General features: G+C 40.7%; 1 protein-coding gene across 2 annotated transcripts; it reads right to left on the bottom strand.

The window, feature by feature from the left end:
• Nucleotides 1-4,600: 4,600 nt before the first annotated feature.
• LOC139638918 (protein SON-like) lies at nt 4,601-11,567 on the bottom strand. 2 transcript variants are annotated; one of them, XM_071512950.1, is made up of 6 exons: nt 11,488-11,567; nt 9,441-9,588; nt 8,492-8,560; nt 7,623-7,738; nt 6,406-6,507; nt 4,601-6,264 (listed from the first exon to the last, which is right to left on the bottom strand). In XM_071512950.1, the coding sequence occupies exons 2-6, from the start codon at nt 9,535-9,537 to the stop codon at nt 6,187-6,189; spliced, it is 462 nt and encodes a 153-aa protein (XP_071369051.1). In that variant the 5' UTR covers nt 9,538-9,588; nt 11,488-11,567; the 3' UTR covers nt 4,601-6,186. The 2 variants fall into 2 exon arrangements, with proteins under 2 accessions (XP_071369051.1, XP_071369052.1); XM_071512951.1 differs by lacking the exon at nt 11,488-11,567 and having other exon boundaries at nt 9,441-10,273.
• Between the last annotated feature and the right edge of the window lie 2,984 nt (nt 11,568-14,551).

Genomic DNA, 14,551 nt, shown 5'->3' with positions numbered 1-14,551 from the left:
ACCGTTCTCCAGCGAAATTTGGGTTGGCCCTAAATATCAACAAGTTCATGTATGCATTAGTTCTTTAAATTCGTACATCCAGCCTAGAATTCAGGGGTTATATTTACCTCTGCCAAGGAGGTTATGTTTTCAGTGCCGTTTGTTTGTTTGTTTGTTTGTTTGTTTGTCTGTCAGCAGGATTACGGAAAAACTACTGGCCCGATTTTCATGAAACTTGGTGGAAGGGTGTAGCATGGGCCAAGGAAGAACCCATTACATTTTGGAGCGGATCCGGATCCGACTCACGAACAAGCAATAATAGCACGAACCTTGGCGGAGGTCTGTGCTCTCCGAGTGCCCTTCTAGTTAATATTATATATTTTTAATTCATCTTTAATCCTTGAGCAACAGTCACAAAATATATATTGCAAAGATGGGTTTGCTCTTAAAATTACTCTGCAAGAGATCTTTTTGACTAGTGGAGTGCCTGTTCTCTTGCCGTCACGACTCCAGACTGACCAGAATTCTGCTGCCAGGTTACTGACAAAAACTAAACCATAACTTTATTTTAGCCTTTTAAATACAACTTTTATTTAAGGGGGGCATTTTACCTTTATTGGACAGTACACAGAGAGAGACAGTAAAGACCGGGAAGGACAGAGAGAGGGAGATGACATGGGGCAAAGGTCCTGGGCCGGATTCCCAGCACATCACTGTTACATGGTATGCGCCTTAGGTCACTGAGCCACCAGGACGCCCCATATGTATATATTACACACATATACCAAGTGTGACTTTATCCAACTTTTCTGCCCAAAGCTAACTTTAATCACAGCATTATGTGATCAAAAATTGGTCCGTCTTTGCCACTTTTAAGGCCTCCTAATTACCTCCGCCAAGGAGGTTATGTTTTCGGTGCTGTTTGTCTGTTTGTCTGTTAGCAGGATTATGGAAAAACTACTGACCCAATTTTCATGAAACTTCGTGGAAGGGTGTAGCATGGGCCAAGGAAGAACCCATTAAATTTTGGAATCGGATCCGGATCCGATTCACGAACAAGCAATAATAGCACGAACCTTGGTGGAGGTCTGCGCTCTCCGAGTGCCCTTCTAGTTTACATTATGGATGTGACATTATTGACATTATGACATTATTATCTAATACATGAATAAAGTGTATTGCACCTGCCCATCTGCCCAGTGCAACCACAGTCTTCTACTGTTGGCCAATGGGAGCTGCATAGTACAATCACAGTCATCTACTGTTGACGACTAAAGGCTGCCCAGTACAACCACAGTCTTCTGCTGTTGGCCATTGGGAGCTGCCCAGTATACAGCCCAAATCTTCCACTGTTGGCCACTGGGAGCTGCCAGTACAACCACAGTCTTCTACTGTTGAGACCAAACTAGCTAGGTAATTGGAACTGGTAACTTTTAGGACACAAGCCTCATAAAGGCCTGTTAAATTGGCGTAAGAACATCTGAACTCAATCAACAATGGTTAGGTCACATATGGTTGTGACCTCCAAGGTGTGTGTCTAGGTGCGTGTGACAGAAAGAGAGATGTAGAGAATGCATTAGGTTTTGACCCAACCCTGTGACCCCCCCCCTCAGTTCCCATGGCTGTTGTTCCATCACCAATGGCTTCCCGCCCGCTGCATTAGTCTAATCCCGCAGGGCTTTGGCCAGCCAGCACAGAGGCTTACCAGCTCCATGGACCCACAGGCCAAGACCAACTGTGTCGGGCAGCCGGGGCTAGGGGTGTTACGGGGTTGTTGAAGGTGGTAGTTGGGGTTTGAGGTGGGGTAGTTGCTGCAGACCGGACGTAGCGGCAGTTAGACTGGCCGCGGTTCAGCAGCGTCAGCATTCTGGGTTTTTATCAATGGGTCAGACAATGAATGTCTGTTCTGTGTTTCCGCAGCTCGATGAAAGGCTAGCTTGGCCGACAGCCTTTGGTCCTAGCAGGGTGGAGTCGGATATGTTCATATTCAACCCAGTTATATGCTTTTTCCTCTTTATTATGAGGTAAGAAGGTGTAAGAGGGGGGTCAAAAATGGAGGAGAAAGGAAGGTGAATTTGAGAGGATGCAGTCTTTGAAAACAGATTCTTGGAACATTTAGTCTCTAAATCTTAAAATGTCTGACACTGTACTTAAATTGGTTATAAAGCAATGTGACCACTGTTTAAAGGAACAAGGGGTCTTGATTTAAAATTAGTTTAAAAAAGCAAGACATCACTTCTTAAACACAGTGCACGTAATTAAACTCACTGCATGTAAGACATTAACCTTCTAATGTCTTGACGCAACCTCAATGTCTTTCCTTTCTGTTAAAGAAAGCCTGGGCCATGTTTACTACTAACCAAGTTGAAGCCTGCTCTTCTCAGTCATTTTCACTCTTTCTTCAGGTCCTCCACTGATTCTAGAATGATATCCAGAGCTGTTGATGAGTTGGAAACAAGAGAGGATGAAATAAAAGGCTAGAGAGATTAATCTCAGTAATGCACCAATTTGGCCTAATGGAGATTTTATTTTGAATGTGGCTGTAAAAAACTAGGTGTAAGTATTTCAACCTTAGATGTTTCTGAACCCCTGCAGTTATTTTCCCTAGTCAGATCACTCACCCACACACAGTGCTGAAGAGGCTAACCTCTGTTGCCCCCTGCTGGACTGGGATTTAGTGCAGGATGAGCAGATTTGACATCCATCCATTAGTTTACCAATCAAGCAAAGTCAGCTCTCTTCTTTTGAAACTCAACACCGACTCAGTTTGTTCACCTGGATCCTTAATCACTAACTAGTCCAGTCTTGTGTGCATCAACCATTTTTCCCACGGCACAGCCGAGGGCATCAAGAGGCATATTCAGGTCAGTCAGTCAGTCATCAATGCTTCGTGAGATGGCCTCTAGAGGGCATCTTTGGCTGTGACGCACTGCCTGCAGACTTTGCTTAAGGGAATTTCCCACAGTTCATAGTGTTTGTGACGTTAATATTGATGTATGTGGAACTTATCAGCAACCCAATACAAAAAAGACAATTAAGGAAAAATAAATACAACACATTCTTGTGAATGCAATAAATTAAGAACAATACATAATAAAAAACTTAATTCTTACACCACAGGTTCCTGCTATAGGCCTCTTAAGTCTGACATCAGCCTTGCCCAAATGTGGACTATTTTACCTATGTATATTTGTCTGTCTAACGGTACTGGGTCCGTTGATTTCTGAAGCAGTAATGGGACACCTGGGCCATACCCTAACCCATTTCATTTGCGTCATCCGCTGGTGGCGGGACTCTCTCTCTCTCTCTCTCTCTCTCTCATCTAATCAGCAGGTTCCCAGAGTTACACTGCTACTTTTTCAAAATCAATCGCATATCTTTGATTTCCATGTTTTATACTATATTTCTCTTCAATCAGTGTTCATTAATCATGTCTTTTTTTCCCCTTTTAATACTTCTTTGATCATCCGTAAAAAAGGTACTATACTATACTATACTATATTATATTGTATCAGCAAACGAAACTGACTCTCTGACACTAGAAATGCTCAAAAGAAAAGAGTACAACTTTGGGGTGAGGGTTGCCCACTGCCAGCGGGTGATGCAAATTGTATGCGCTTAAGTGTTAAGCTTGTTAACTAGCAAAATTACTGCTTCGACTTAAAAACGGTTACAGAAATCAGTGGTGTCTGAGAGACAAATACATAGGTAAAAACCTCCAAGTTTGAAAACCCTAATCTAAGCACTTATTAACATTCATATTAGTAGTGTATTGGTTCATTATTAGTCATTACAAAACACTTACTAGCACCTTATTCTGCACTATTGTCTTCTACAAGTTTACCCCATATACGTAAAGGGTTTTCTCAGTTTGGGGCTTATAAGGTGCGAGTATCACATATTATTGAGAGAAATTATTAAAGTATTGAGGGAAAACCCATAGTTAATAGTTAATATGTGTTCCCTAATCTAAAGTGTTACCTTTCTATCAAATACACACACGCACACTCTGTTCTTCTAAGCTGCAATACAATTAAAAAAATTTAAATTTCAAGAAAAGCTCTATGCAGTGAAGTAATTGATATATAACTGGGTAATATCTGAAAATAATTCTATAACACTTACAAAAGATGCTGTGGTGAAATGTAAATTTTTGTGCTTATAAATTGATGCACCGTTATCTTTCCCATGTCATCAAACTTGCTGGTCAGCTACTGGAAGAAAAAGCACATTTCTGGACTTAAGTTCCATTCAAGGACACATTTTTAATGTGAACTTGCAGATAAAAATACAAGAAGGGGGTACTGAATGAAGTGACATTCATCCAGCCCAGTGGCATTTTATATTACTCAACTACAGGGGCAGGTTACTTCACATGATGGCCCACTGGTAAAGCTACCATATTTCAGTACTACAGTTAAGTATCATGCATTTGCTTTCAATGTGTTTATTATCATGGTCTATGTAACTGGTGATTTTGATGTGATGCTGTGTAGGAAGTGTTTTTGAGATAAATCCCATATGGATAAACATACAGGCATATACCATAACACAATTATGAACCCAGTACATATTTGACACCAATTTTCAAAGGGAATATTAATTTATTACACAAGTCAAATAAAGACAGTCTCTCTGGTAGCCCAGTCCCATATCAGCAATGGTATGTGCACCAGTCTCAAACTTGGCATCCAGACTAACAGATACCATTGTATGTATGGGCCAGACTGAAACGGATGCTCTGACTGAAGTACTTGGTGGCTGCTACACAAGAAAGAATGAGAATAAACCACATTATATTACAAAACACAGTGACACACTGGAGCTATACAAGAGATGTTTCTGTACTTAGGCAGCAACATATGTGCGTATGCATCAATTTAATATCAATATTAAGACCCAAACGGCAGCATGAAACCACACAGTCCTCATGCAAGCCACAACATTCTGTACTGGAAACACTGGACACAAGATAAAGTGGCAAATTCTGTTCGAGTGGATTAATGGGAGTGTATATTGTAAGAATATAATCAGTCTGAACCAAATCAGATGTACAGTTGCATTGTGTGGAGTGGTCAGATGGTTTGGTCAGAGGAGGAATCATTTCCAGTCTTAGTTTATTATAATATGGTCAGAATATAAAACATGCAAAGGGAGACTTTCATCCATTCAGGTTGAAACGGCTTCCTCAAACTGCCTTGTGGCACAAAATGACCATAATATATCTGTGGGGATTGATGGGGTTGTTGATCAGATAGAACAGACTCAACAATTACTTTTATTACAATTACTTAACAGCTTTCAAAACTCACTTTCTCTGTCATGTAACAAAAAATCCCCACCCACACTCCCAAAAAGCTTCAACCGAACGCTACAGGCACCCTTACCAAGAAACAATGTGACTACAACAAAACATAGTTTTTATTCTTATTTACACTTTTAACCAGGTAAGTACCATAAAAATTAAGAATCTCTTGTTTAAAAGACACCTGGCGAAGAAAGCAGCATTAAGACAAACAGACGTTGCGCAACGCACAACGTACAACAACTTTCAATTATAATAATCTAATAACACTTCAAATAACAGCTCCAGCCATTAGCCAGTAACAGGCTCTGCTGCTACCAAAAGGTCAATCTACCATCTCAGCTTGCCTAAATATAACTGGGTTTAGCTCCAGTATGAGACCAGCAAATCCACTGCAGAGAAAACAAGTGGCTGATCAAAATATTTGTTTGACTATATTGGGCTTGGCTCAGATCAGCCAGTTATGTCATCTACCTCGGATATGATGGAGGTTCCTCCCTGACTCGGCAACATAAAAACAGTCTGGAAAACCTTACAAAAATTGATATTGCACCCTGACAAGAATAAAGTTATGGGGCAAACACTCAATACTCACATTTAAAGATATTATATACCGGTACAAAATATCAGCTGTTGGCAGCTTTGATAAAAACACATGAGTATGGGTCCAAACCCTAGACTGTTCTTCATGTTTCTCTGGGTGTTGGGTCTAGGATTACTTATTTGTTCCATTCTCTTGCTATACAATTACAACAGCAGAGTGGAAACGAGGGAGCTGTCATTTAAAGGGACAAAAAACCTAAAGTGTCCAACAAGTAAAATGAGAACGAAGTGAAATAGTTCAACTATATAGAGTCTGTGGGGTGGCGGTCAGTCCCATCAGTGTGTGTGTGTGTTTGTGTCTAGGTAGAGAACAGTGGGCCAGTAGAAGCAGCAGTAAAGACAGGTCCGGTGTAGAGTCCGGGTCCGTCCACAGGAACCTAGAAGATAAAAACAAATGTCAACTAGATGTGTTTTTATGAGAAGCAGAAAGAAAAGTTAATCGGTTCTTCCTGGATCTGTGACCAAACTTCCCACAAAGTTTCATGCAAATGGGCTCATGACTTTATTTTGAATCCTACCTCCCCCAGGGCCTGCAGGGCCACTGTAGCCGCCATGGCCTTGGCGTGTTTCTTATTGGGACTGGCTGTCTGGGGCTGGTAGTCGACTCCGTTCACCGTCACCTAGAGACGACAGGGTGGATGGATGGTGAAAGTTTAGGCAAATAGTAATAGGATATGGGAAGGAACAATAGGATATAAATAAGAATAGAGAAAATTAGGTTTATATAAACATACACCAGTGATTCTCAGCCATTTTCATATCAAGGACCCTAATTTAATACACATTAGGGCCACAGACCCCCATTTGATGAGATTTTGTCTCTCAGACCAAAATCTGAGAATATTTTTATTGTTAGATATGATTTTGTCCAGAATTCCATGACTATATGTATTGTAGGTAGAGAGATAACAGTGAAACAGTCATTCTTCTACATTCTTTAATGTTAATTTCTTGTAAATGAAATAATGGTGAAGTTTAACAATTCATCAGTTTGCTGGGGACCCCCTGGAACCCCCTCAAGGACCCCTGGTGGTCCCCGGACCCCACGGTGAGAACCACTGACATACACAACCAACAATTCCAACATTCTGACTGAAAGATTACAGCATACATGATGGTATTCACATCTCTTTTTCATTCACAGCTCTTGTGACCAGGCATGTAGACGTGAGTTCAGAGAACTACTACACACAGTGGCTTGCAAAAGTATTCACCCCCCCCACCCCCCTTCACTTTTTGCACATTTGTTGTGTTTTGAAGTTATTTCAAAATACATTTATTCAGGATTTTTTTGTCTGAGTTCTATGCAAAGCAATCTGTTCCATCGAAGTGAGAACAAATGTGTAGAAATCTATGTTAAAGCATAAAATTTAAATAACAGAAACATCTATTTTGCATAAGTCTTCACCCCCTTTGCCTCATTTAGGCTAAATTGCCACACTAGCAAAAATGGCAATATTTTTTCTGAAACTTCAAGAAATGGACTCTAATGTCATCGATAAATGAACCATATATCCCAAACTGTGCTGAAGTATTGTGGTGGACAGTCCATCCTAAAACCCTAAAAATCACCACCCTAAAATCCCATTGAGTCCCATTAAGGGAGCTTTGTTAGCAAGAAAGACAAATTAAAAAAAATAATTTAAAAGGAAAACATTGCCCAACATATTGGACTGTTACTTTGTCCACCTACTGTGCACTGTCATACACACAGAGAACAGACAGACTGACAGACCTTGAAGAGAAAGTTCTTCCGGTGGTCAGGACCACTGTGGTGAACCATGACGAAGTCTGGCTGCATCATCCTCCTCTTATTGCACAACTCAATGAGAGCGGACACCGGGTGCTTCCCTGTACAGACAGACAGACACACGTAATGTAATGTTAAAACTGGGGGAAATGTGGCAGTTTAAAACACTTCTGTGGAGGAGCTGTAATGAGTGTCCCAGTGATAAGTAATACTGTTAGAAATGCACTAAAATGTAAAAAATTGTGAGAAGAAAAGTTTAAGTAAATATGTAAAAGACACGAGAAGAGTGAAAAAAATGAGAAGTGTGTGTGTGTCCAACAACATGAGTGAGAGAAAAGCTGGAAGGTACTAGTAGTAGGAAGAGTAGGAAGAGTAAGAAGGCTTATATATAAAAGTATTCATAAGTATGAATATGAAGAGTAGGTATATATTCATTAGAAAAACAGAAGATATTTAAGTGGCAAGTAATGTTAGAAATGTACTAAAATGTAATAGTACTAAGAAGTAAAAATGTATAAAAATATGTAAAAGACATGTTGAAATGGAGAAGATTGCTGACTCAGCAATCACACAATTAACTTGACTCACACACACACACACATCCCCTTGAATGCCTCTCCACTGTTTTTTTCAAGGCTAACCGCCACAGCAAGTGGCTTGCTTAAAAATGGGAAGATACGATGAAGATTTTTTTTATTTTTTTTATTTTTTTATCCCAAAGTCAGGAATCATTCTCTACACATGCAGTACAGTGCAGACAACCAAAAAGGCTAAACCTACTTCTTTGTAGGACAAGGACAATTCAGGTTTTATTTGTACTATGCATGTAGTGTGTGTGTGTGTGTGTGCGTTACCCATTAGATCCTTGGTCACCACCAGTCCTCCTGTCTGCTTCTGAGGTTTCTCTCCTTCAGCAACTAGTCCTGAAAACACACACAGTCATCTTTGTCATCACCGACATTACTGCCATCATCCTCATCATCAAATTTGTTCTTGATTTTTTTCTTAACTTTAAGACAGTCCTTCACCTGTCTTAAATTAAGCCTCTAATATCATATATTTAAACACATTTTAGACAAGTAGGTTATAGTTCAAAGTCTTCATAGGTTCCCCTACACCTAACATTAAGATGAACATTTATTGTAAAGCTTTATTTGGTGTAGGGCCAGGTAGGCCTCTGTCTCATGTCTGTTGAAAATAAGCTGCAAATTCTAGTTACCAACAGCAACCAATGTTTAAATCTTTGCTCTAGTTGCCCTAAATAGGTTTTTCCCCAATTATTTTGTAGATGGAAGCACTTTGGGTTGCCTCCTAGCCTCGTCTCCTAGCCTCCTAGCCTTGTCTCCTAGCCTCAATGGCAGTAAGCCTAAAGTTTATTAACCAGAATTAATTCCTATTTTGAGAAGGTCTTAAGTATTTGTAAGAAATGAGACTGTTACTAAGAAAATATTGAGGAATTGCACTTAAGAGCCTTCTTAAGAACTTCCTAAAATGTCCTCTTATGTCATTTCTTAAGATCTATCTTAAGAACACATTGGTCAATCCGGCCCCTGGTTAAACTGATAATGAAGGTTTCTGTGGCAGACTCAATAAGGGGCCGTCTCTGGTTTGTTTAATACTGACCTGACCAAAACAGGTTTTGACCCTGTGCACCTGATGGTTTGATATTAATCTGTGTGAACTTTGGTGGACATATACAGAATTGTAGTTTGATTTCATACATTAGTTTACTTCCTTGAGTAAACTCTAAATATCTTAATATAAATTCTTAATAGTAGGACTTGGCCCTTGGTATCTTAGGACCTTTGCGGTCGATCTTGAAGTCGATGATGATTGGCTCCACGGTGCCCTCTCGGTTCCTCCCCAGCCCCTCCCCCGTCTTCCAGCCCATCTTCCTCATCAAGAACTCGCCGACACCTCCTGACACCGGAGCCGCCCTGAGGAACTGGTCCTGACCGAGAGACACAGACAGACACACAGACAGACGGAGAGAGAGAGAGAGAGAGAGAGAGAGAGAGAGAAGGAAAGAAGGAAAGAAAGAAAACAAGAACGAAAGAGAGAAAAAGACAGGCAAAGAAAGAATGAAAGAGGGGTGAAAATGGTAGTGGTTTAGTGAAGTGAAATAAGACAATGGGAAAGAGAAATAGAAGGGGAGAGAGAGAGAGAGAGAGCACAAAGAAGAGAGTAAGGGTCCACCCCGCCAACATGTTGTCAATTTAAATACAAAGTTGTGTCTAAGGCTATGTTCAGACTGCCAGCCCAAATCTGATTTTTGGCATATCCAGATTGGAGTTATATTGATTTGATCAAGTCTGGACAGCAAAAAAACAAACACGGAAACCGATTATTGCGAATCAGATTTAAGCCACATTTGTATTTGGTTTGAAATGCGATTCAAATCAGATTTCTACAGATGCGTGTCAGTCTGACCGCTCTGGCCACTCAAAAGGTTTTTCAGACTGTCCTTTACGTCACTCGCAACACGACACATGGTGATGGCGTCACATCCAGAGAGCCAGAAAAACAGAAATGGAGAACGAAACATTGCTGCATATATCAATGTTCACCGCTTATTTTCAGTGGTGGAAAGTAACTAAGTACATTTACTGTACTTAAGTACAATTCTGAGATACTTTACTTGAGTATTTCCATTTGATGCTACTTTATACTTCCACTCCACTACATTTCAGAGGGAAATATTGTACTTTCTACTCCACTACATTTATTTCACAGCTTTAGTTACTTTTCAGATGGAGATTTGACACAATGGATAATATAACAAGCTTTTAAAATACAACACATTGTTAAAGATGAAACCAGTGGTTTCCAACCTTTTTGGCTTTTGACGTCTTACAAAAAGCAGTGTGTAGTCGGGTCACATTTCAGATGTCTATGAGCTGTTAACAGCTCCACCAAATAGTGATTTTTCCCTCTAAACCTCACATGGTTTCATTTCAATAAATGTTCAAATTATCCAATATTTCAGCAAAAATCAAAGATTAGAGAAAAAGTCCAAAAACTGAAAACAGATTTGTATCAGAACTTTGTTTTTTCTTCTTTCCTCTCCCATCAATCATCTCACGACCCCTCAGATTTATCTGGTGACCCTTTGGAGGGGCCCGACCCCTAGGTTGGGAACCGCTGGACTAAACTAGCTAACTGTATATAAAGTAGTTCAAACTAGCTCCACCTCCAGCAGCTACAACAGTAACATGCTGCTTACACACTGATGCTTCAGTATTAATAATCTAATGATGTCATATATAATAAAATATCAGTCAGAGGGACCAAATCACTACTTTTACTTTAATACTTTAACTACATTTAGCTGCTGATACTTATGTACTTTTACTTAAGTAGGATTTTTCATGCAGGACTTTTACTTGCAATGGAGTATTTTTACATTGCTGTATTGGTACTTTTACTTAAGTAAAGGATCAGAGTACTTCTTCCACCACTGATTATTTTCTCTGCTGCGATGGAGGAATTCTGCACTGTAACTAGATAGTTGTATGGCATCAGGGCAAAGATGATACTTCTCCATTCTGCATTCAGCTGTTTGTTTTGGTTCCGTATTTGAAAAGCGTGGCATCAGTTATCATATGTACACACGCCTACATCGTTACCACGGCAACCAATGCAGATAGCTTAACGGTGCCTGAACACACAAGTCTGACCTGATCACTTGCAACTAAACTGTGGACAGTCAGTCCTAAAGACCGGATTTGAGAAACAAATCGGATTTGCCTGCAGTCTGAACAAAGCCTAAGTGGTACACACACACAAGCACGCGCACACACACACACACACACACACACTGTAGCGATGTAGAGCTGGTGTTGGTACGTACCTAGCCCCTCCTCTCCACCCCCTTCGTCGCCCCCGGCAACAGAGAGGGGGCCCGTGTCGGCGACCCTGAAACAGTCTAACATACAGAGAGGTGAAAGTTCACGGGGTCACCGAGTGACCTCCGCCAACTCCCACCTCACCATCCCTCCCCAGACCAGACCAGAATGGACCAGACCGGACTCAGCCAGACTGAACCAGGTAAGAATGGATCAAAATGAACTGGACCAGACTGGACCAGACCAGACTGAACTGGACTGCGCCAGAACAGACTGAACCAGACCAGACTGAACTGGACTGAATCAGACTGGGCCGGAGAAGAGTAGACCAGATTGTACTGGACTGGTCCAGACGAAAATGCACTGGACTGAAAAAGACTAGGCTGGACTGGAAAACACCAGACAGAACCGGACTGGTTCATACCAGACTGGGTCAGACTAGTCCAGATCAGACTGAGCCGGCCTGTGCCAGATCAGACCAGGCCGGCTCAGGTCAGGTTTGACTACCGAGGACAAAATGTACTTATTGTAAATCGCTTTGGTCAAATGACATAATGTAATGTAATGCAGATACCAGATGAGACCAGTCTGGACCATACTGAACTGGATCAACCTGAACTAAACCATATCAAACCAGGCTCTAATCTGCCAAACCAGGGCAGGCTATATCTGGTTTTCCAAACCATTGGCAAACTAGACCTGACCAGTCCAGAACGGATTAGTTAAGACCAGTCCAGTGCAGATAAGATTAGACCAGACCAGTCCAGAACATACTAAACTAGATCGGTCCAGTGCAGATTGCACTAGACCAGACCAGTCCAGATTACACCAGACTAGTCCAGAACAGATTAGACCAGACCAGACCAGACCTCCATCCTCCCCTCTAACACTACCCCCCCACACACACACCTGCCATGCTATAGGTTGACAGCAAATCCAGGACAGCCCCCCCCCCTCCCCCCTCTCAACCACAGTGACAAATCTCTCTCTCTCATACATACACACACACAAATACATAGATCCTGGTTGTCCTGGCAACACTAAGGCAGGTTCTGACAGTATTTCCCATGTGCTGCATCAGGCTTGCTACTAGCCTGAACAGCCTCAAGATATCACTGCAATTCATTTGTATCTACTTTCATCTTTTGTCTGAATACGACCCTTTCAAATCCTTATTCCTTCATATCCACAGGAATACACCGTGGCAAGAAGTGGTTAGTCGATGACAGTGCCTTTCTCCTTGAGTGTATACACATAACAGACGCATGTGAAAAATCAACACTTTGATTTCATTGTTAAATTTGATTTACAGCATCTCAAAGACCAGTCAATATCAGAAGGCCAGTTCAGTACCCTACTTACTTTTCACCATTAGGTGTCAGGCTTCACCACAGATTTGGGTGGGGTTTAGTTACTCAATAGATGAATTCATAAATTAATTTGACAACGTGTTGTGTGTTGTTCTTGCATAGATTTAATGATATTTTTTTCACTTTACTTAAAGCAAAAACCAGCTTGTAATGTGTTATATCTGCCTGTACCTCAGGAATTTCATTACTTAACTTAAAGCACCCAATGACCACTTAGAGTAACTTATAATCATTATAATGCATTATAACAGTGATTATAATGCATTATAAAATGATTATAATGTATTACAACTATGAGAATTATAATACACTATGATCCTTGCAAAAAAGATGTCAGTGAGTGACAAGCAATTATGAAGTATTATGATACTTGACCTTATAAGTCATTATAAAATGCTTTATAATGCATTATGATTATTGTTATAAAGCATTATGAATATGTATGAGTGCTATATTTATACAGTGCTATAAGCAGATTATAACGCATTATTAGTATGTTTAAAATGTGTTATAGATAATGGGCGTCATAGAAAGTGTTATCAAAATATCTAACTAAAACCTCCACAGAAAAAAATGGCTGCCAAAGTATAATAAAAAAAAAAAGGCAGCGCTGGGTGCTTGTGCATTTAGAGCAGTGGTTCTCAATGTGGGGTCCGGGGACCACCAGGGGTCCTTGAGGCGGTTCCAGGGGGTCCCCAGCAAATTGATGAATCGTTAAACATCACCATTATTTCATTTACAAGAAGTAAATGCAATTAGAGAATGTGGAAGAATGACTGTTTTGATCATAGTTTCACTGTTATAGCTCTACCTACAATTGAGATAGTCATGGAATTCTGGACAAAATCATATCCAACAATAAATATATTCTCAGATTTGGGACCGAGAGACAAAATCTCATCAAATGGGGGTCTGTGGCTCTAATGTGGACTAAATTAGGGGTCCTTGATATGAAAAAGGTTGAGAATCACGGCATTAGAGTGACCGGTGGACACAGTTTTCCATTTCTATGATGCTCTAAGTGGAATCTAACAAGGAAATCAAAGTTTGAGTTACTCCTTTTCACATCTGTTTTGCATAAACTCGAGGAGGAAGTCGTCTTCATCTAACTGCTTCTCGCTGCACGGACTAATCAAGGTTTCCCTCTCCTGCGCTGCAAATAAAACCATGGGATGGAGTCTGGTTCTGGATTGTAGACTTACTGTCATCTCTCCTCTTTTCTTCCTCCCCTCCCTCCCTCTCTCTCTCTTTCTCCAACTCCCCCTCTCTTTTCCAAATGGGCTCCAGAGAGAAGAGGCGCTAGAGTGCCCCTAGAGGCGGCAGCCCACACTGCAGCTGTACCTGCTTTGGTAAGAACACAGTGAGGCCTCTGCATTGCTGACGCCCTCGAGGACCCAGAGCCCTACAGCCACCAGAAATACAGCAACAATATCATTTATAGCATTCGTCTTCCTTCCTGCCATTTCCTGTTTAAACCCATTATGACCCATGTCCATTTTGTTGACTGAGATTGTGCTAAATAAAAAGTTGCCATTGCCAAACCAGCAAGAAATTCAGGAATTAAGTTCTATGTGGGAATTTAGCAGGAAACACTGGTAGGGCTGCAACTATCAATTCTTCGTATTCAATTATCTGCCAAGTCTTATATCAAATATTTGAATAATTTACAATCAAATATTTTTTTCAAACTGTCACTTCT

This window comes from Centroberyx affinis, unplaced genomic scaffold, assembly GCF_046629955.1.
Source record: "Centroberyx affinis isolate AG114_WGS23_722 - 3 ecotype Tasmania unplaced genomic scaffold, CSIRO-AGI_Caff_v1 ptg006657l_1, whole genome shotgun sequence".
Classification (NCBI taxonomy): Eukaryota; Metazoa; Chordata; class Actinopteri; order Beryciformes; family Berycidae; genus Centroberyx; species Centroberyx affinis.
This window is presented reverse-complemented; position numbering and strand designations above follow the sequence as displayed.